The 19,607-nt window shown below is 41.6% G+C and overlaps 2 protein-coding genes across 4 annotated transcripts; one reads left to right on the top strand and one right to left on the bottom strand.

The window, feature by feature from the left end:
* Nucleotides 1–752: 752 nt before the first annotated feature.
* Nucleotides 753–8,479, top strand: kiaa2013 (KIAA2013 ortholog). The gene is made up of 3 exons (XM_026368853.1): nucleotides 753–2,223; nucleotides 2,915–3,768; nucleotides 6,093–8,479. The coding sequence occupies exons 1-3, from the start codon at nucleotides 1,266–1,268 to the stop codon at nucleotides 6,141–6,143; spliced, it is 1,863 nt and encodes a 620-aa protein (XP_026224638.1). The 5' UTR covers nucleotides 753–1,265; the 3' UTR covers nucleotides 6,144–8,479.
* A 968-nt stretch (nucleotides 8,480–9,447) lies between these two features.
* On the bottom strand, nucleotides 9,448–16,296 carry phc2a (polyhomeotic homolog 2a (Drosophila)). 3 transcript variants are annotated; one of them, XM_026366825.1, is made up of 7 exons: nucleotides 16,000–16,296; nucleotides 14,744–14,976; nucleotides 12,901–12,979; nucleotides 12,198–12,309; nucleotides 11,946–12,072; nucleotides 11,497–11,749; nucleotides 9,448–11,356 (listed from the first exon to the last, which is right to left on the bottom strand). In XM_026366825.1, the coding sequence occupies exons 2-7, from the start codon at nucleotides 14,879–14,881 to the stop codon at nucleotides 11,202–11,204; spliced, it is 864 nt and encodes a 287-aa protein (XP_026222610.1). In that variant the 5' UTR covers nucleotides 14,882–14,976; nucleotides 16,000–16,296; the 3' UTR covers nucleotides 9,448–11,201. The 3 variants fall into 3 exon arrangements, with proteins under 3 accessions (XP_026222610.1, XP_026222612.1, XP_026222611.1); XM_026366827.1 differs by having other exon boundaries at nucleotides 14,744–14,973; XM_026366826.1 differs by having other exon boundaries at nucleotides 14,744–14,906.
* Nucleotides 16,297–19,607: the final 3,311 nt, after the last annotated feature.

The raw sequence follows: 19,607 nt of genomic DNA, 5'->3' as shown, positions 1-19,607 counted from the left end.
GCACGTAGCCTGCACCCAATAACAGGGTATCTGTGTTATAATTAAGATGATATACAGAGTATTAACGTTGATAGTGAGCTCTGTAACAAGAAAAGAGGGACACTGATCAATGTAACATCAGTAATTTACCCTCATTCATAACAACAACAGGCACTAAATAGTGTAAATATAGTTTCCGGCATCACTTACAATGGAAGTGCATAAGAAAGGCACCTTGTAACCGAGGAGTGATTACAGTAAACAAAGCCTGCTTCAGTATTTATATAGGCACCGGAATAATGTTTCAGTGTTTGTACTTTAAATTTAACACAGGGTCCCTCTACAAATAACAGCTGTGTTTATAGTCAATAATACCAAACCTGCTTCAGTCCATGTTGCACTTTAGTGGCAAAACTCCAGGTCAAATTTGCAATGAGTCAGATTTACAGTGAATCAAATTGTCTGAGCTTTTGGGACCCAAGGGGCTCCGGGGGCAGTTGATAATCCGGCCTAGATTTGGTCACTCATCTTTCTCTCTCTCTGAGTAACAAATAATGATGAACATGGATATGAAAAATTACTCATTTGTTTGAAATGAACACACGTTTTAAATGGATTATTTGATGATACTAAAAAGTGAGAATAATAAATCAAACAGTACACATATATCTAACTATGGTAGTTAAATGCAAGTAATCACTTGCCCATTATATCACAATTACATAAATATTGCATTTTATAATTGCATGTATTTCTTAATTTCCGGTAATATAATTTATATGTAGATAATTGATTTATTGAAATTAAAACATGTCCCTCTTCGTGTTCGTGCTTTTATTTTCGAATTTTCCTGCAACGCAGTCGTTTTAACCTGGATGTGTTTTTGCGACACTTCCGGTCACAAGTGTACCGTGTTGCTTTACGACAGTTGTGACAAACCAGAAGTGTCAACCGCTGGCTGCAGAGTTTGGGATACGGGCGATTTTTTAAGAGATTGAAGCCAAACAAAGAAACGAAATGACCTGAGATACGAGACATCGATGCTTTTCATACACACCTGGCGAAGGACAAAAAAAACAAGATGGGGGATGTAACTGTTTTTCTTCACATCGCTAGAAACCGAGCTAAGCTAACTTAGCTCGAAGCTAACGGAGCCAGTTTGTCAGCTTTCCTCTGGGGGACATGCTCTGAAGTTGGAGCCGAATTCGATGTGACATCGTGAAATTTACCACCTCGGCACCCTGGGTGCAGCCTTTAGATGCAGACTTTCATTATATAGATGCAAAATGTGGCTACAGCAGAGATTGAAGGGGCTGCCCGGCTTGTTATCGAGTAGCTGGGCGAGGAGGCTCCTCATCGGACTGCTGCTCTTCCTCATCTTCTATTGGTACCTGGGAGCGGATCGTAGATGGAGGTTCTTCAGCGGCTCGGCCATGCCCGGTGGGGCGGCAGGACAATGTCTCCTGGCTGAAATCTACCGGTGGAAGTCTCTTGTAGAAAGAGGAGAGGGAATCTACAGCACACCTCAGGAACAACTAGACTCACCTTTCGTAACAGGTAACGGCCATATTCTGATTGACATCGACTCTAACAAACTGTGGGTGGCGTCGTCTTCACAGCCCGGCTCGGCACCGGTCCACCAGACTGAATACTCACCGAGACTCGGAGTCCATCTCGAGGGGAAGCGGGCCGAGGCTCAGGCGAGCATGCTGTGGTTCCGTAAAGGAGCCGTGCTGTCGGTCCGCTGCGCCTCCCCAGCCGCTCTGCAGTCCGCCCGGGACTGTGTCACCATCAGAGAGGAGTTCATCGCACACAGAAGCAGACCCAACGTGTATCTCCAGCGAATCCACATCAACAACCCGTCCGACAGACCTGCCTCCTTGGACGTGTCCTCTGACAACCCCACATTTGGCAGTAAGTTCTCCAGCAGCGTGGAGAAACTGGAGGACGGAGACATAGTGCTCTCCTCCGGCAGAGTACCAGTGGAGAATAACCGCATGGTGCTGGTGGTGGTGGTCACCAACAAGCTCAACAGCAGGATCCAGGTTTCTGCTAAGTCAGAGTACAAAGACAATATCCTGTCAGTGGTGTGGACCTCAGAGCCCATTGAGTCCTCCAAGCTGGAGGAGACGTTCATCGCCCTCAGAGAAGGAGCCAAGAAGGAGCTGGGGGAGCTGCTGAGGTCCAGTGTGGACGAGCTGGTTTTAGATCATCAGAAAGCCTGGATGGACCTCTTCATTTCAGGTGAGCTGAGCAACGTGCCCTAACATAACATCCTTTGTCTTTAATCTAGTCAACAAAAACAACAACTGATTCATCGCCACTCGTTTATGAAATTTAAAATATATAAAATGAGGTCCACACTCATACTTAGTGTTAATTTAGTTAAATTCACAACAAGCTGTAAAAATACATCTATCCAGGGTGAGATATTTGTTCTGAAAGCAGCAGCTGTTGAATCAGTGAAGATATTTTTGAAATGTGGCCGACTGCTGTAAATATAAAAATGGTTTATGATGGGTCATAAAGCATGTTGGGTTGGCTTTTATTACTGGGTAGCCTGGAAAGACGTTGCCGTTTGGTTTTGTTGTTGCACCAGTATTTTGTGTGTGGCGCTTCGGTGCCTTTCCTGTCTGTCAATGTATGAATGTATCCTCAGCCCGGACAACAGAACAGATCAGTCTGTTGTTTACTTAATCTTCCACTATATTCAGTGTCTTACTTTAGTAGTCTTCTGTTTTTCTTCTCACTTTCTAAAACAGATTGTAAAAACTTTGAATGCAGTGTTAGTCACACTTCTAACTGACCCTTAAGTATCAACAGAAAGATGCATTTTTAGAAGGTTAACTTTAGAAAAGTGTCTGAACACTTCCTGAAGTCACTGGAGATAAGAAGAAACAATAAAAATTTTTTTTCTGCCTTTTTGCTCATTCAGGTGTTGAAATGAGGAAGATCACAGACTCTCACACTCCAGCGAGCCGCACAGTCAACACCACCCTCTATTACATCCTCTCCTCCACCATGGCTCCTCTGCTGGACCGAAGGCTGAGCAGCGATGAGCAAGCTCGTCTTGAGTCCAGTCTTAACTACGCTGACCACTGCTTCAGCGGCCACGCCACCATGCACGCAGAGAACCTGTGGCCCGAGCGGGTGAGCAGTGCTGCTCAGATCCTGCAGCTGGTAACACTGTGGACTCTGACCCTGCAGAAAAGAGGCTGCAAAGTGCTGGTGGCAGCAGGAGCTCACGGAGTCATGCAGGGCATGGTGCTGAGCTTTGGTGGCCTTCAGTTCACAGAAAACCACCTTCAGTTCCAGGCTGATCCAGATGTGCTGCATAACAGCTATGCCTTGAGAGGGATCCACTACAACCAGGACCTCATAAACCTGGCAGTGCTGCTGGATACGGAGGGGAAGCCTTTTCTTCACGTGTCTGTGAAGCCACAGGAGAAGCCGGTGAAGCTGTACGCCTGCGAGGCCGGCTGCCTCAACGAACCTGTGGAGCTGACGTCAGAGATTAAAGGTCACACCTTTCCTGTGATGGTGACTCAGCCCATCACACCGCTACTCTACATCTCAACAGACCTGCGCCACCTGCAGGACCTCCGCCACACCCTGCACCTTAAAGCTATTCTGGCCCATGAAGAGCACATGGCCAACAGATACCCAGGCCTGCCCTTCCTCTTCTGGTTCAGCGTGGCGTCGCTCATAACTCTCTTCCACCTTTTCCTCTTTAAGCTCATATATAACGAGTACTGTGGCCCTGGCGCTAAGCCCCTCTTCAGGAGCAAGGTATAAACAAACAGTCTTAACAGGAAACAGAAACGTAAAACTGCTCTGCTCAGTGTTTTTTTTACTTGTGTGTGTGTGTGGTGGCAAAGGTTTCCTCTCTCTCTATCAGCACTGTCTCTATCGGGTTGGTTTCTCGGTTTTGACTCGAATCCTCTCTGTGAGTGAACTCTTCTCACTTGGTTCAGTGTTTGGAGGGATATAAACATATAATCGCCTTACACACATCTCTTCTTCCCGTTTTTGTTCTGTGTTGGAGTTGTTTTGGTTTTTTTTTTTTGCTGCAGCTGTTTCTGTGACCATTAGAATAGTAATCCTCAGATCAGAGACCTTTAAGTTAAAATTAACCATATGGTCTGTGGCGGCTTGTTCACACACCACCTGTTCGACTGCACTTCATGTCCGTTGTGGAATTTCAAGCATTTGTGGGAGAAAAACAAGCACAATAGTTATTTTTGTCCGAATTGTTAAGTTATTGTCCTACTGTATTTCTCCCGTTTTGTCACCTTGAGCTTAAAAACCTTTGTGACAGCATTCACGTCGTCCTCACCTAGCATTCTAAAAGGACTATACCAGTACCTACAGTACAGTACATATACAACAAACTATAATAGCTTTTCCAGATGTGTTTTGCAACTGGAGATTTCACCAGTTTACAGAGATATAAGTTTCTTTACAGTGGATGTTATGTCTGCTTTTATTTTTGTAAGGTGTTTGACTTTCGAACCTGCACTTACATCATTTACAAACTCAACTGCATCAGGTTGAGGGACGACACAGCAGCTGCTTTATCTTTGGTTGTGACCGTTTCAGGCTAAACAGCAGGAATGTTGCATTCATGTCACCGGCCAACGCGCTGCCTTGCCTGGTGAGGTCATGTTACGTTACAGGAAAAGCTGAAGCAGCTCTGACTTTCCTTTCCACCTGACTCCTTGGTGCTTGTCTCCGCTCTGTAAACACACGTTTCCCATTCAGTGAATGAAAAGGGCTGTGTGTTTTCATGCTCTGTGAAACTGTCTGAACTTGGACTTAATGCGCCAGCAAACATGTAGGTGTGCCAACAACAAGGGCAAGAAAAAAGAAGAGTGCAAACCACAGTAGCCAATATATGGTTCTGCACACACACGATGTTTTGGAGAGAAACTTTAATTTTAAACAAAAAATAAGAGCAGCTTCGAACCTGTTGATGGTGATTTCTGCTTCATCTCGGACAGATACATGTGCTTGTGTTCTTTCATATTACAAAACGTGGCATGAAATGGGCTTAGTATGCAGACAGTCTGCGACATTTTCAGTCCTGCTGGACCCTTGTGGATGAGCAGGTGGTAAATCTTTCCTTATGAATACCCTAGTGGAGATGCAGAAAGCATGAAAAAGGCTTTGATGCTCACAGTGACTGACAACCTAACTAAAACATTTCTACAAAAATTGACTCCCTGAAGTTCAGGAAACAGTCCAGAACATACCTGGAGCTTACATTGCATTAACATGATGCATGGTAAATGACTTACAACGCTGGTATGGTCCTTTTAAAATGATTGTTGAAGGAAAACCTAATTACAGCTTAATCTCTGTGGGTCTGCTCATCAGGACGATCGGTTATTACTGAAATCTGGAACACAGCAAAATCAGGGGAAACTAGGTTCAACACAGACGATAAGACTGGCTGGAAACAAACCGAGTGGAGAGAGCTTCCCACACTGTAGTTTTTCAGTAGAATGAGGGACCATTAGCAATATATCAGTGTCTGAAGTGGTTTAGATAATAAGATAAACTGTTTCCAACATGTCTGATTGTCTGACTGCTCCTGTTTCCTGATCTGTCCTGAGCTACGAACACTCAAGCAGAAATAAATCTGTTTGTTCCTGTAAGTGAGATGACTGTTGTGGATCACCCTGAAACAAAATGCGTCCTGCAGGTGATGCTGAAGCTGAAATTAAAACGTGTTGTCTTGTAGAACTGCGACTTGTTTCCTTAAAAAATAAAAAGAATTGAACCTGCTGGAAGTTTAGAGAAGGCGGAGCTGCAGGTTGAACGTCTCTTATCAGCATGGACGCAGTGCTCACTTTGCCAAGAGTCTTTTTCTGCTTTTTCTTTTTTCTTCCTGCCTTTTGATGATGTTTTATATTGAATCACTCAATTAAATTAACAAGAAATCTACCGTTTGGCTTTGGCTCTTTGTCTCACTCTTCTGTGATCGCTCCTCCTCAGCTTGTGTGTGTTATTTCTCTTTTCCCCTGGGAGCCAGTGTGGATGGGTTAGGGCGGTGTTAATCAGCGTCCCCGCTGACTGTCTCTTCTAATCTTCCCCTCTGACTTCGCCACCAGGTCGCAAACAAAACCGAGGATGACAGCTACGACACCAGGGACGCTGCATGAACACTGCAGTGCTGTTTGCTCACATCCAACATGTAGCAGAGCTTCTGCTTGAGCTGTGGCTTCATGAGAGATTTTAACACGGGGTGCTGGTGCAGAATTTGAAATCAGATATACATATATTTGATTGCTTTTTGGGTTCTGGATGTGTTGCATCTTAATTATTTAATAATTTATTATTACGTTTGCTTTTGGAAGGAATGATCAGATCTGCTGATGAGATTTTTAGATAATATCACCCAAGACAGAAAAACAGCAAAGATTCACATTAGAGAAACTGGAAGACGTGACAGTTTTTCTGTTTTGCACTTCTGTATAAAGCCTTTAGTTTTGTTATAGGGTCAGTAGATATTACTGGAGAGTCATTTTAAGTTCTGATCATTAAGAGTGAGTTTGTGGATACATTCAACAATCTCAGTGATATTCGGTGTTCCCGGGCAGCAGTGAAGTTTATTATTAAAGTTTGCAGTTCTAGTTTTATTTTTGTGGAGTTATTTACTTCACAGTTGCTTTAAACAAAGACAGTTCCACCACACACATACAGAAACACATTAAACCCGGACTCTCCTTTATTTTTTTATGTAGCATCAATATAACTTTTCCTCTTTATACTCCTCCAACAGACGATACATATATATATATATATATATATATATATATATATATGTAGATGTATAACCCACGTGCGCTGTTCAGTGACTCTTATCCTCAAAACAACAGGAATCTTTGCTGTTCAGCTGCTTACACCTGGTCGATTGCTCGTGTTTCTTGGCTCTTTGGATTTATTTTAAGTGCCCCTGCGTGCACCCATATGTTTAGTGGGCGCCAGAGCTATTAAATAACATCCAAGGTTGTTAAAATCTGTTTCTCTAGAGCTTAATTCAGCACAACATCACTGGGAGTATGAATCTATTATAAGGATAACTGGACTCAAATATGGTGCCCACTCACTTGGTAAATGTTTTCTAAAGCTTCTGGGTTTGTTTCTGGTTTTGTGCAGCCCACAGTATGTGGACACTAGTGTTTTCTCTGCCCACATATTCCTCATATCCTCAGCCCAAATCCTTTATGGTTAGAGTTCATTGCCAAGCTTTGGCAGCTGAAGTCTGTTTCTCCATCTGAATCCAAACTAGTTAACTCTTCCTACTTCCAAGTCTTGGGAACTAACGCTTTACACTGGCATCCATGCACAATGATTCAATTTCCCTTTATAAAGAGTAAAAGGTGACACTGTTTGCAGTTGGTGGGTGGAAAATCTTTTTTTTCGAGTGCCTCTCTGCCTTCATGTTTCCTCTAATTGACTCACATCTGATTTGCATGTGTGATCAAATCAACTTGTCTGTCCCTCAAATGATGTCACTGCTGTTGTTCTTCTTCTCAGCATGTACAGTAGCTCACTTTGCAGATCAGATTGCGGTGTCTGTTCACACTGGAGCTGGAAACATGGACGTGAAACATCAACGCAAACAGATCAGAAACGAGCGTTGCGGTCTGTGCACAGTTCAAACGCTGAGTGTTTGATACTACTTTAAAAGTACTTTGTTCATGTACCACTGGCAGTTCATGTTCACACTGTTCTGTTTCCAGATAAAAAAACACATTGATTTAATTTGATTATGTGATACCGATCTACCTGTATTTAATATGGGATTTTTGATATAAGTCATATTTCCTGTAAATTCAGGAAATTAGCTTAAATAAGTACAATTTCAGATTCATTTTCAAAGTAACTGGGTAAAATATTATCTTAATGATGCACAAACGTTCAGGTAATTATGTAAAAATGTCAGTAAACCATTACATCATAATTACCCAATAATTGTTTTATAAATTAAATGACATTGCAACAAGTTAGTGCAAAATATGAACTATACCTGTCCCAAATTAAATGAACTTTAAATGTAAACTTACCTGAATTAATTTAAATTAATAAAATCAATGTATTCCATTGTGATTTTCTGAAATTATCAAATTATGTTTTGAATATTCTATTCAATTTTTGGAACCATTACTGGGTAATTATCACGTAATTATAAGATGCAGATATTTTGTTAGATGCTTTTCTTTTGTCGATCCTGGCGGTGAATGATTGACTTGATATTTCAGCTTTGTGATTTTCTCTTTGCAGGGTTTTATCCAGTCCCTTTATTTTATCTGAACTACTGAGTGTATTTTAATGAGGAAATGAAGGAAAACCTTAATTTACCGAGTTTGTGGCCCTGAAGCTGAAAATGGGATTGTTTAAAATTATTTGTTTTTCAGTCAAAATGAAGCGAAAATTTCACTTTTTTGTATTTTGGGGAAATAAATCATCTCATTATTGTGGGAAAAATGTTTAATTATGTTGTCGGTGAATTTGTCCCATGTATTTCTGGGTTTATGCATTTTTTATGTGGGTTTACCACGTTCCAATTCCAGCTGTGGAAAAGAGTGGAAACTTGATTATTCCCATTTTTTTGCTGGTTTAACTTCTCCTGTAGCTGTAGTATCCTAGTTTTTACTCTGCTTCAATTATAACATTTAAAACAACAATATAAGACACTAATGGAGCCTGGGAACACAAATGGAATATTTTTTCAGGTGAAATTAGAAGAGATAATTTCTTCACGTTGAATTTTGATATCACCAGTCCTCAGTTTTAACCCTTAACATTTTACATGTCCTGTTTAAATTAGCTCTGTAAAAACAGGTCAGTGACAGTAATGATCAGGCTTTGATCATGTCACAGAAAATATGTTGTTTCCACGTTTGTCTTGTTTCTTGCTGCTTTTTGTTGATGTGAAGCTTCAGCAGCTTGTTGAACTTGTTGTGGACACGGTGCCGAAGCTGCACAGCAGGTGGCCGTGGAGGCGGTGCAGTCTGTGGTCATGTGCGTACCTGGTGGGTACCTGATGCAGATGGAGTCTTCTCGGTGAGTGGGAACAGATTCCATCACCTGGGCACCGCGGAGGACCCCGGAGAGCAGGAGCAGCACCTGAGAGCTGAGGACTAACATTATTTAACTGAAGTAATCATTTAAATGCAGGATTCTTAAGAAACAGAGTATTTGTACACTGTAGTACCATAAATGATCTGACTACTTCGTTCTGCACTTTTTCACGTGAGTAAAACGGGTATGTTTTTTCTTTTCATATTTAATCACATATCTGGAAGTTAAGTCCTGCCATGACTCAACTTCCAGATAACTTCCCCTGGACGACTGAGAGTCTTTACCAACTTAATCACATATCATTGCTAATAATTCCATAATTTAGAGTTTTGGATGCAGGAATTGAACTTGTAATAGTGATTCTACTTCCAACAAACTTACAACTACACGTAAACAATGTAAAAGTGATCACAGGCAGTCGGTACAATTTATCTAACACTGTTATTTTTATTTAAAAAAATTTAGATTTCTGTAAAAAAACAACAAATACTCAATTACTCACAAGCCTGTAACAAAAACAGTGTCTACCACTAAACATCTTACAACCCACAGATGCTGTTCAGGATGCAGTCCGTCATCATCACTAGTGAAACGAGATCGTAGAGGAGATTAGAAACTGAGCTGAAGGTAAACTACAGAAAGGGTTTTGTTGCAAACAGATGGTGTTAGATTAGAGCTACTGAAGCTGCTGCTGGTATTTAGAGTGAAATTGGAGAATTATTAGCAGTTTTGTTTCCAAAAATAGAATAATTTACTGTGAAAAATGCCGTTTCAAACATTCTGTGGCATCATTACTGTGGCTCACACTCTGATACCTCAGCAGCTCAGCAGCGACATCCATGTGACTTTGGTAAATATAAGAATGACGTACAAACCGTCGCAGAGTTTCAGAACCAATTTTACCGCAGGCACTTATGGCGGTCATCTCCTCTGTGCATAGATTCTGTATCTGATCACTTTTCCTGATGCACAGCTGTAGCAGTCGTAGTAAACGCTGTGTAGATCTGAATTAAAATGGCTTTGTTACATGAAAACAACCCTTCTGTCCATTATTGACGAGCACCACAAACATGTAGGAGAAAGTACGAGTGGCTCAAGCAGATACTGACCAAAACAAATGAAAAGGATCCAGATTTAGTTTTTTCTATCACAATTATGCAAATGTCTGTCCAGTGACAGTATTTCTCAGAGTGAGCTGCTTCCAGTCTTTGTCTGCTCCAGAACTCTCATAGCACACAGCACGGTGCTGCAATGCCATCTCCTGGTAGTAGTGAACTCTAACTCGTCTGATGATGAAGATCATGGTTATTAAGTTGTTAATAAGTTATTAAGTAGATGATTACAGGAAACATATCAAACTAAATAGAAACTAAAACGAGGCTGAAATGAGAATAAAACGTTTCTCTGAGCGACGGAGCAAAGTTTTCTCTGTATGATGGTGGTGTGATCATGTAGCATCTTCTTCTTCTGTAGAGAACGCAGCGCTGCCGCTGATCCTGGATTAATGCTGAAAAGCTTTGTCTCATTTCTGCAGCTCCCCTCTTTCTCCAGTGGTGACTGGCGGCTCTTTACTGAGTGAAACACATGATGCCAATTCAAACTGTTTACAAGGATCCAGGTGAGTGGAAACAAGCTTTGTAGCTGCAAAGGAAATGTTTCATTAGTTTCATTAATTTTACCATTTTTTAGTGTGATCCTGTTTTAAGTCTGTACTGAAATGTCCAGAGCTCAAGGAGACAGCAATGCAACACAGTGATGTGTAACATGAGGGTCCTGGGTCAGAACTAAATGTACAGAAACTCTGCACAGGATGCACAGACTGATCCTCTAACAAACCCACAGTGCAGCAACAACAGAAAACAGAAAACATGCTCTCTATGAAACACTTTTCCCAACACAGCTAGCAGCTAGCTAACACACCGTTCTTATGAAACTATGGGGTGAAGTTTTCTGGAAGTGGTGCCAGAGTGAAGTCATCAGGGTAAAACAGTCCCAGCTGAGGTCCCCGTGTTCAACAGGCCGCGACAAAACATCCGTCAAACTCTAAGTCTACACGGATGTGATCCTGAGCACATCCACATTGTCCAGAGCTGCCGTTGAGAACAGTGTGTGTGAGTGGGGGGTGAAATGGGCTACGAGTCTTTGAGCATGTTAATCTGGGCGAAGATCTTGAGTGCAGGGCCCAGTTTGATGTTCATGGTCCCCATGAGATGGTCCTCCTTCAGCAGCAGCAGGGCCTGTCCGTCGATCTCCTGAGAACGGAACTCCTCAGCGATCTCCAGACAACCTGCAGCCACAAACCACCGGCGGTCAGACAGCTGGCAACACTGCTCTGTGCAGAAAACTCCAGTGGATCGTGACTCGTGAGGGTCACGGTAACGACTAACTACAGTCCACCTGAGATCAGGTGTGAGAGGGAGCACCCACCTGGCAGAGAAGAGATGAACTCGTAGACGTCCTCTATGTTCCACTGGCCGGGATCGCTGGGCAGAAAGCCGTGGGGCAACAGGGGCAGCTCAGGCTCTTGCACTGCAGGCACCCGCTGGGCTGCTGACAGGGGGGACAGGGGGCTTTTGTGTCCAGACAAGTCTGAACATTGGCTGGCCTCTCCCTGCACGGGGTGCGCCGAGTGACCGGTGGACAGAGCAGCTGCAGCAAGTTTCTGCACAGAGGGGGTGGTCTGAGAGAGAGAGAGGGGTTAAAATACACATGTGCCACAGCCAGGAGGAAATAATCTGGCTTCTGACATGAGAATTAGATCTAATTTAAGAATGAAACAAACGCTTTCAGCAAGGCACAGAAGACAGATAAGACTCATCTCAAAGAATACACGTCATAAACATACAACATAAGAGTCAAAAGCTCAGTGCTGTCACCTTCTTCTTAGACTCTAAACTGGAGTTTTTGTGGTTTCCAGTCAGCGCTCTTTGTTTCTTCATGTTCTCCAGGGTGGTTTTGCGGTTGGGGAAGAGACCCATCCTCTTTGTGCATCCCACATTGTAGCTACAAAGAAAGTTGACATGGTAAGATGAAAGATCGAAGCCTCATAATCAGCCTCAGCTGGGCCATTGTTCATCTCCACAACCAGCTGGGACACTGAAGAGACAGTGATGTCTTGCTTGTCGTACCGTTTAGCGCACACGGTAGAACAGAACCTCTTGGACCTTTTGAAGATGTAGGCGAAATCCACTCTGCCGCACAGCTCGCAGGTCAGCATCGGCTCCTGCTGGGCCTTTAACTCTGAGGGAACAGCAGTCAACACACACTCAGCTGGACACAAACACACACCTGTAATTCTTTACAGTTTACTCTCATCCAGATAACTTGAGTCTCTGAACACAGCTTTGAAAATTGATGCATTCATTAATCCTGGATGAATTTATCTTGACAGAACACTCTTATTTTGAAATGCAAAATGAGCAGAGAGGTGAAACCGTGATCAACATTCAGAGGACAGAGTAATAATCATGTCCCAGTCCCATCGTGAACGTGAATCTCTCTTTAGGTTTGTCTTTTTGTTCTATACTTTGTACTGTTTAGCATCAAGACTGTGTTGATCCCATGTTCGTCCATTCAAGTCGCTGTTTCTTGTGTGTCCAGTTTCTTGGTCTTACAAACTTCAACATTCGACACCACTGACCCAAATCTTGCTGAATGGCCAGTCAGTGTCTGAAGCTACTGAGCTAAATGTCAGTGAATCGCCTGGACGGGAACTTGCAGCCCTGTGACAACACAATGTCTTCTAGTACCATGTGTGTATACAGAGATCATGAACTGAAGCTGACGAAGCTGTGCTGCTGGTCAGAGAACTTCAAATCTAAAGAACTGTACCCTTTGAAGTGAAGCTGTCCATCTTTGCGTCTGCCGTCTGTCTCCTCAGGCTCTCGATTGAGAAAGATGGACGTTCAACCTGCAGATTAAAAATATTATTAACATGGCCCCCGTTTGAAACTGGACAGTCGATTATTGAAAACAGAGGTTTATTCATATTTATATTTGATATAAATGATTAATATTTTATTATAAAGGGCAGTAGTGAAACGATTTCACGAGGAAAGGCGTCGGGTTGGGGAATTTTAAATATGTGGTCAAAACATTTCTACCTCTGAACTCTTCCAGGCTGCAGGAACCAGGGTCGGACTTTACTTTGTCTATCATAGTTTCTTTCTGGCACTGGAACTGTCAGGGCAACTTTTCCAGATGATTTCCTGTAAATGTTCCTCACACTATTTAAACGTTAGTTGGTATTCAGCTGTTAATTAACAGGATGTTCCAGAAACAAAGGAAACTCAGCTCAGGCTAAATAATGGCTCTGGCCTGGTTGTTGCTGGCGTGGAACCTGCTGTGATCAGTTTATGAACTATTTTCATTTGCATTTGTCTTAAAATAAAATAATCTGATCATTGATAAGAACAGAAACAAACATGTGAGCGGTGTGTATGACGACTACTGACATTTACATTTAGTCATTTAACAGTCGCTTTTATCCAAAGCGACTTACAAGTGAGAAACATGGGTAGGCGGGGTAAGGATAAGGAGGTCTTGTCTAAGAACCACTACTGGAGGTAGGTCACAGCTGGGATTCAAACCCTAGCCTCCCACATGGAGGGAGTAATTCCATGTGGGTGTAATTCATTATTAATAGGATGTCCCAATAACTCATTAAAGAGCCTCCAGTTAATCCAAAATGCTGCAGCCAGAGTTCTGACTGGAATTAGTAAGAGAGATCATATTTCTCCAACGTTAGCTTCTCTCCATTGGCTCCCTGTTAAATCCAGAATTGAATTTAAAATTCTTCTCCTCACTTATAAAACACTTAATAATCAGGCTCCATCTTATCTTAAAGACCTCATAGTTCCTTATCTTCCAAGCAGAACTCTCTGTTCTCAGACTGCAGGTTTACTTGTGGTTCCTAGAGTTTCCAGATGTAGAACAGATATACTGAGCTCTTCTCTTTTGGTGCTGAATAAATAACCTTAACTGCACTGTACCTGATTTAGCTTTGTACTAGAGCTTTAATCTGTAAAATCTGAGTGACTAAAACTGGACTGGCCACTGTCAGAGATGTGATTCAGCTCTTTGGTTATCTGAGGCCCATAGTGATTGTGGTGGCAGCCAAAAAAGTAGGTGAGCCTTTTCTTTCAGTACATCTCTCTCTCTCTAACTGAAAAACAAAGATAACAACAACAGAACCACAGATCCGGTTACATTAAGATTAGCTGAGCACTCCAAAGAAAACGGTGCCAGCCTTCACCTACACCTCACAGTACCTCAGTTCTTTCTGTCAAAATAAAAGGACGTCTGTGTATTTGGTCTGCAGAAAACTCACGTTTACAGATTCTAATTAATAACGATTACACATCTCCTCCCGAACGTTCCACTACTTATACAGTTGCACCCAAGTTATCAAAGGCATGCAGCAGATGGCCTTCACTTGAACAGCCAGAATTCCCCCTGCCATTCCAAGGATATCAAACTAAGACTCCCATCCTTCTCCTCCTTCTGCAGCACGGTTTTTAATCTCTGTCTCGTGTTTGAAGTTTTAATATAGAGGTTTTTTCAGTGTGTTGTTCAGTGGGATAATTGAGTTTCTGTGCCTCTAAAAGAGATTTTAAAGAAACAAACTGGTCTTCAAACATCAGTGCAACCTCTAACGGACAGTTCCGGTACTCACAGGGAAAGGCTCAGCACCCTCCTGGATTACAAAGCCTTCTATCAGATGGGTGAGGATGTGGGACTTGACTAGGGCTTGGGCTGCTTTGCTCTCTCCATTGTGCTGGCTGCTGTCAGTGTTCCCATTCCCCGAGGTCATGACTGGAGCACAGGCCGCCCCTCACCTGTCAACACAAGCAGCATGGCAAACTCAACAAGCGCTGGCCACGTCGATCTGGCCCCCGAAATCAGCTGCTGTTCAAATACACAAAGAATCCCATGTTTAAATCAGTTGAATATGGCGGTGTTTTGGCAAAGCATGCGGCATCATTCACTCAACATATGTGTTATTTTTACTTATTGTGATATAAGATATAATCCACCATTGCAGCACTTCTCTTATTGAATGAAAGCCAATGTGAAGAGCGGCTCCCAGAGCATCAGAGTCAGTTTTAAGTTGTATTTTAAGAATTCTCTTTTTACTGCAATAAGCATGAGAACTTTAAATTTTCAGATTTCTGAATGCAGTCTGGTGCAACAGTCTCTCCACACATTACACCGTATAATGTGTCAAAGATATTAGTGTTTGACGAGACGTGTACACTGAAACACATCAACGTAATATTTATTAAAGCAGAACCAACCTATTCTAAATCTGACACATTATCTACTAACTCGAGCCAGTTATCAGTTATCTGCTCGTACAGAAAGTGTTAAAACTTTTCTTTTCTTTATTTTGTTTTTATGTAAGATTAAACATTAACTCTACTACATTTTGGAGGGAAATATTGCAGTTTTTATTTCACAGCATTTATCTGACAGCTTTAGTTCCTTCATAGCTTCATGTTAATAACACAACACAAAATCAACATTTATAATATTACAACTACTTTAAGTTCAAATTAAACATAGCCACACATGAATGCATCAGTAATTCTAAATAATAAATGTATTATGTATGACTCTCCACAGCTGCTTACTTTTGGAACACTTGCTGATCCTACTATTAACAGAATACCCAATAATACTTTGATTTGAGTTAATTAAGTACTTCTACACTGTAGTAGTGGTACTTTTTCTTAAGTAAAACCTCTGAGTATTTGCTCCACAGCTGTTTTTGTTGTAGTTTCATTGTTTGACTTGAAGTTTGAAATGTTACAATAAGGTCCCAGTCACAGTGCATCACAATAACAGTTCTCTGGATCAAACCAGGAGGCGCCTGCGGAGATTTGAAGGTTCTGAATCAAGCACACTTCAACTTTTCAGCACTTCTCTTACTTTCACAGCCTCCGATCAGTTGGAAACAGGCGCTCCGCTCGGTGACAATGGTAGAGGAAGAAAAGCTCTTTGTTCAACGCGGCTCCAAACAGCGCCTTCATTTACCCGCAGTCCCCGCGTCACTCCGCCGAAGATTTAACGAGCGCAACGAGCCACGGAACCGAGCCCGTTACCGGAGGACGAGCAGCGGCAGCAACTGCTTCATATCCTCGCTATGTTTCAGCTTTGTCCTGGTTTCGGACTCTACAATCCTCTCGGCGTGTGTTTGTGTGTGTGCGCAAAAAGACCAATACGGAGAGCCACATGGAGAACTTCCGGTAGCCGCCTTCAAAGTTAAAGCCGATTATTAGAAACGTGTGTAAACACGCGTGTTGGCAGAGGTGAGAAGAAATGGTGCGTTCACAGTCTTCTCAGATGTCCGGTGTTTAATACGTGTTTTAACGGAGGGGCACACATAAAACCCACATTTACAGTATGCACACCCTCTTTCACTTTCTGTTTTACACTCAGAGACTGTGCTGTCCTTGTGCTTTTCATCATACAGTGAATTAGGAGCTACAGACAGAACCTCCTAAATCATAGTATCAGCTTTTAGACACTGGGAAATGTTGTACATTTATTTGTCAGTTGGATTTTTAATACAGTTTTTCATAAACGAATCAATTATTATGTTTTATTATCAGCCTCATCTTTTACTAACAGCTGTTTTAGCTCCTTAATAAATCAACAGATAACTTCTTAGATTTCAGTAGTTAGTACAGATGTTTGTCACATTTTGCACCTTTAACATTTGTTTGCAGTTTATCAATCCAAAATAAGCTCACAGTAAATATATTTTCTTTTTTAAAAGTCTTTTTCTGAATAGAAGAAATTAATGCATGTTTATGGATTTGAAAAGTAAATTACCAGGTACCACATTATCAGATATTTAAAGTGAATTAAACTTTCTGCAGAAACCAAACAAATATAATTCTATTTACATCATATATGACATTACTATCATATTACTTATTCTATAATTAATACACATACTTCTGAAACAAAAGACTCAACAAGCTTCCACATGGACTTACGATTTGGATTTCAAAATAAAAGCAGACACACATTTAATTAATTGTAACAAATATGACAAACATGACATAATAAATAATAAATCTATTAAAAATAACCAGAGGAGCCGTGGTCTTACAAGAGAATCACGAGTTTTGCTATTTAATGGCTTTAAAATTGATTTGTTTTATTTTCCAGCCTAAACAGATCGCAGCTGTGAACAAGTGAGAGCCAGTTAATAAGAGACTAATTAAAAGACTTATTGTTTGTTATCCAGGTGTTTTTTTTTTCAGGTCACCTGATGCTGCTCACTGTAAACTGACCGGACCGACAGCGGGCTTTTATTTTGGAACCTGGCGCTGCGTTGATCCACTGTGTTGATTCCACTAACGGGACGTTTCTCTCCCTCTGTGCAATGACTCTGTCCTGAGAAGCCGCCAGTGTGAAGCAGCTGCAGCTCCAGTCTCATGTCAAAGCTGGACTTGATGAAAAAGGAGTGTTTGGCCTCTGGGGCCCTGTCCTCGGCTTCTCTCAAAAGAAGATTCATCAAGAAGAGCAGAGTCGCTCCGTGGGCGCAACAAGATGCGGACAGCGAGTGTCAGCTGTGCAGGTGAGGGAAGAATTCACACATATAAACCTGCTGATTTGACTCAGAGAAATATATGTATAAATGTGGAACTGCATTTAGAACAAGATCAGATGTTTTATTTATTTACAACAAGACTCCACAATAAAATCGACAGAATACAGGATCCACTGAGAGCACCTGATGTACATGGGATAAATGTAAAAACACAATAATGAAGCAGATTTGTCTTAACTCATGTGTCTGCCCAGGAACCAGGATCTCGAATAGAATATAGTTCTAGATTATTATTTATTATTAAATTCTGGATTAATGTTTTGTTCCTAAATTCAACAGGTCAGTGAGAAGGTGAGGTCTTATTCCACAAGGTGATTGTGGAAGAAAAAAAAAAAAAACAGTTTAACCTGTGCAGCTTTTCTTATTCTTTCTAATTATGTTATTGTTGACAGAAAAGCTTCTGTTCAATGTTAAATGTCAGTGTACTTACAGCTGTGGACAGTTTGGGCTGCCTACCCTTTAACAAAAGTCTGAGAGGGTGTGAGCTGTTTTCTCTGAAGTTAATATTAAAATGATCATCACACCAATGTGCAAAAAAGAAAAATATACAAAATGAAGCAGTGCAGGTCATTTCTGTTGTAATTAATATTATTGTAAACAGTAAGACGCTTGTTATGGTTCTATCAGAAATGGTGGAAAATGTTCACCACTGGTTCCCTGAACAGCAAAACCTTTAGTTTAGTTTATTTAGTTTCAGCCACAAGTATTGTAGTAGTTTAAAGTGTTACTTTGCACTAAACGAAGTATAGACACTGACACTTTATGCATCTCAACTCAAGATGCATCATCAAAATAAAACAAATTCAGAATTGTTTAAACATAATAAAACTAAAATATATCAAGCTTGTTAATTGGGTCATGATGTCTCAGAAACTACAGTATTGGGCGTCTGCTTTTACAAAAAAAGGATGGTGACTATAGTTCAACTGCTCTGTTTCTTTATTTCTCCCTCTATGCAAAAACACAAAATATAAATACTGTCGAAATAAATACAGACAGAAAGTGTGACCACCTACAGAGACACATAATTCACGTGCACATTGGCTGTGTAATGTCTGCACCTGCACTGCTTATCCCTGTGTCCCTGTGATCAATGCAGTACTGAACTGTGTTTATTTTGTCAGGATCATTTTAACAGAATATTAGCATGAACTCTTCCTCACATTAATGTTGACTGACACAATATTGTTATTTAACTGCACGGTGATGAGTGAGGGTCATTCCTTTATCCATCAATGTTGCTAAGTCAATACTTGAAGTACTTTGGAGCTGACTGAACCCTCTTCACTAATTCACCAGCTGTACTCCTGTTTTCCAGGTGTCCCATATTTTCTCTGTCTGGTAGTAGTCGCACCGTTCGTCGGATTCTGACAGCCTGTCTCCTGTCTTTCCTGGCCCTTCTTGGCTCTGTGTCCATTGACCTCACCTCCAACTTTGAACTGCTGCACACCACGGAGGCTGCTTACAACGAGCTGACTTCATGCAGAACAATAGCTACCCTGCAACTTGTCAGCAAGCTTCAAAACATGAGACATTTATCTGCCAAAGACACGGGTAATAACTCACTGGAGGTTGTGTTTCCTGTGTTCACTCGTGTCTGTGGTGAAATGGCGAGTCACAGCAACAGCCACGGGCTTCCTTGTAGTGTTGAGTTGGCTGGATTTTGCCAGGAGGTGCGGAGGAGCATTGAAGGATTTCTAAATGCTGCATTAGATACAAACAGCACAAGTGAAAATGGCACTTCTACATTCTCCTTGGTAATTGAAAGACTTCTCGACATGTGGGGCACGGTAGACGGTACTTTAGCTAAAACCAAACAGAATTCTCACTGGAGACTTGTTCTGTCTGCACGACTTCTGATAACGTTCATAGAACTCAACCAACAGCTGAGGGACTTTCCCCACATGATGGATCA

Source organism: Anabas testudineus, chromosome 7 (assembly GCF_900324465.2).
Source record: "Anabas testudineus chromosome 7, fAnaTes1.2, whole genome shotgun sequence".
NCBI lineage: Eukaryota > Metazoa > Chordata > Actinopteri > Anabantiformes > Anabantidae > Anabas > Anabas testudineus.
The sequence above is the reverse complement of the archived record's forward strand: the minus strand, read 5'-3'. Positions and strand labels throughout refer to the sequence as shown.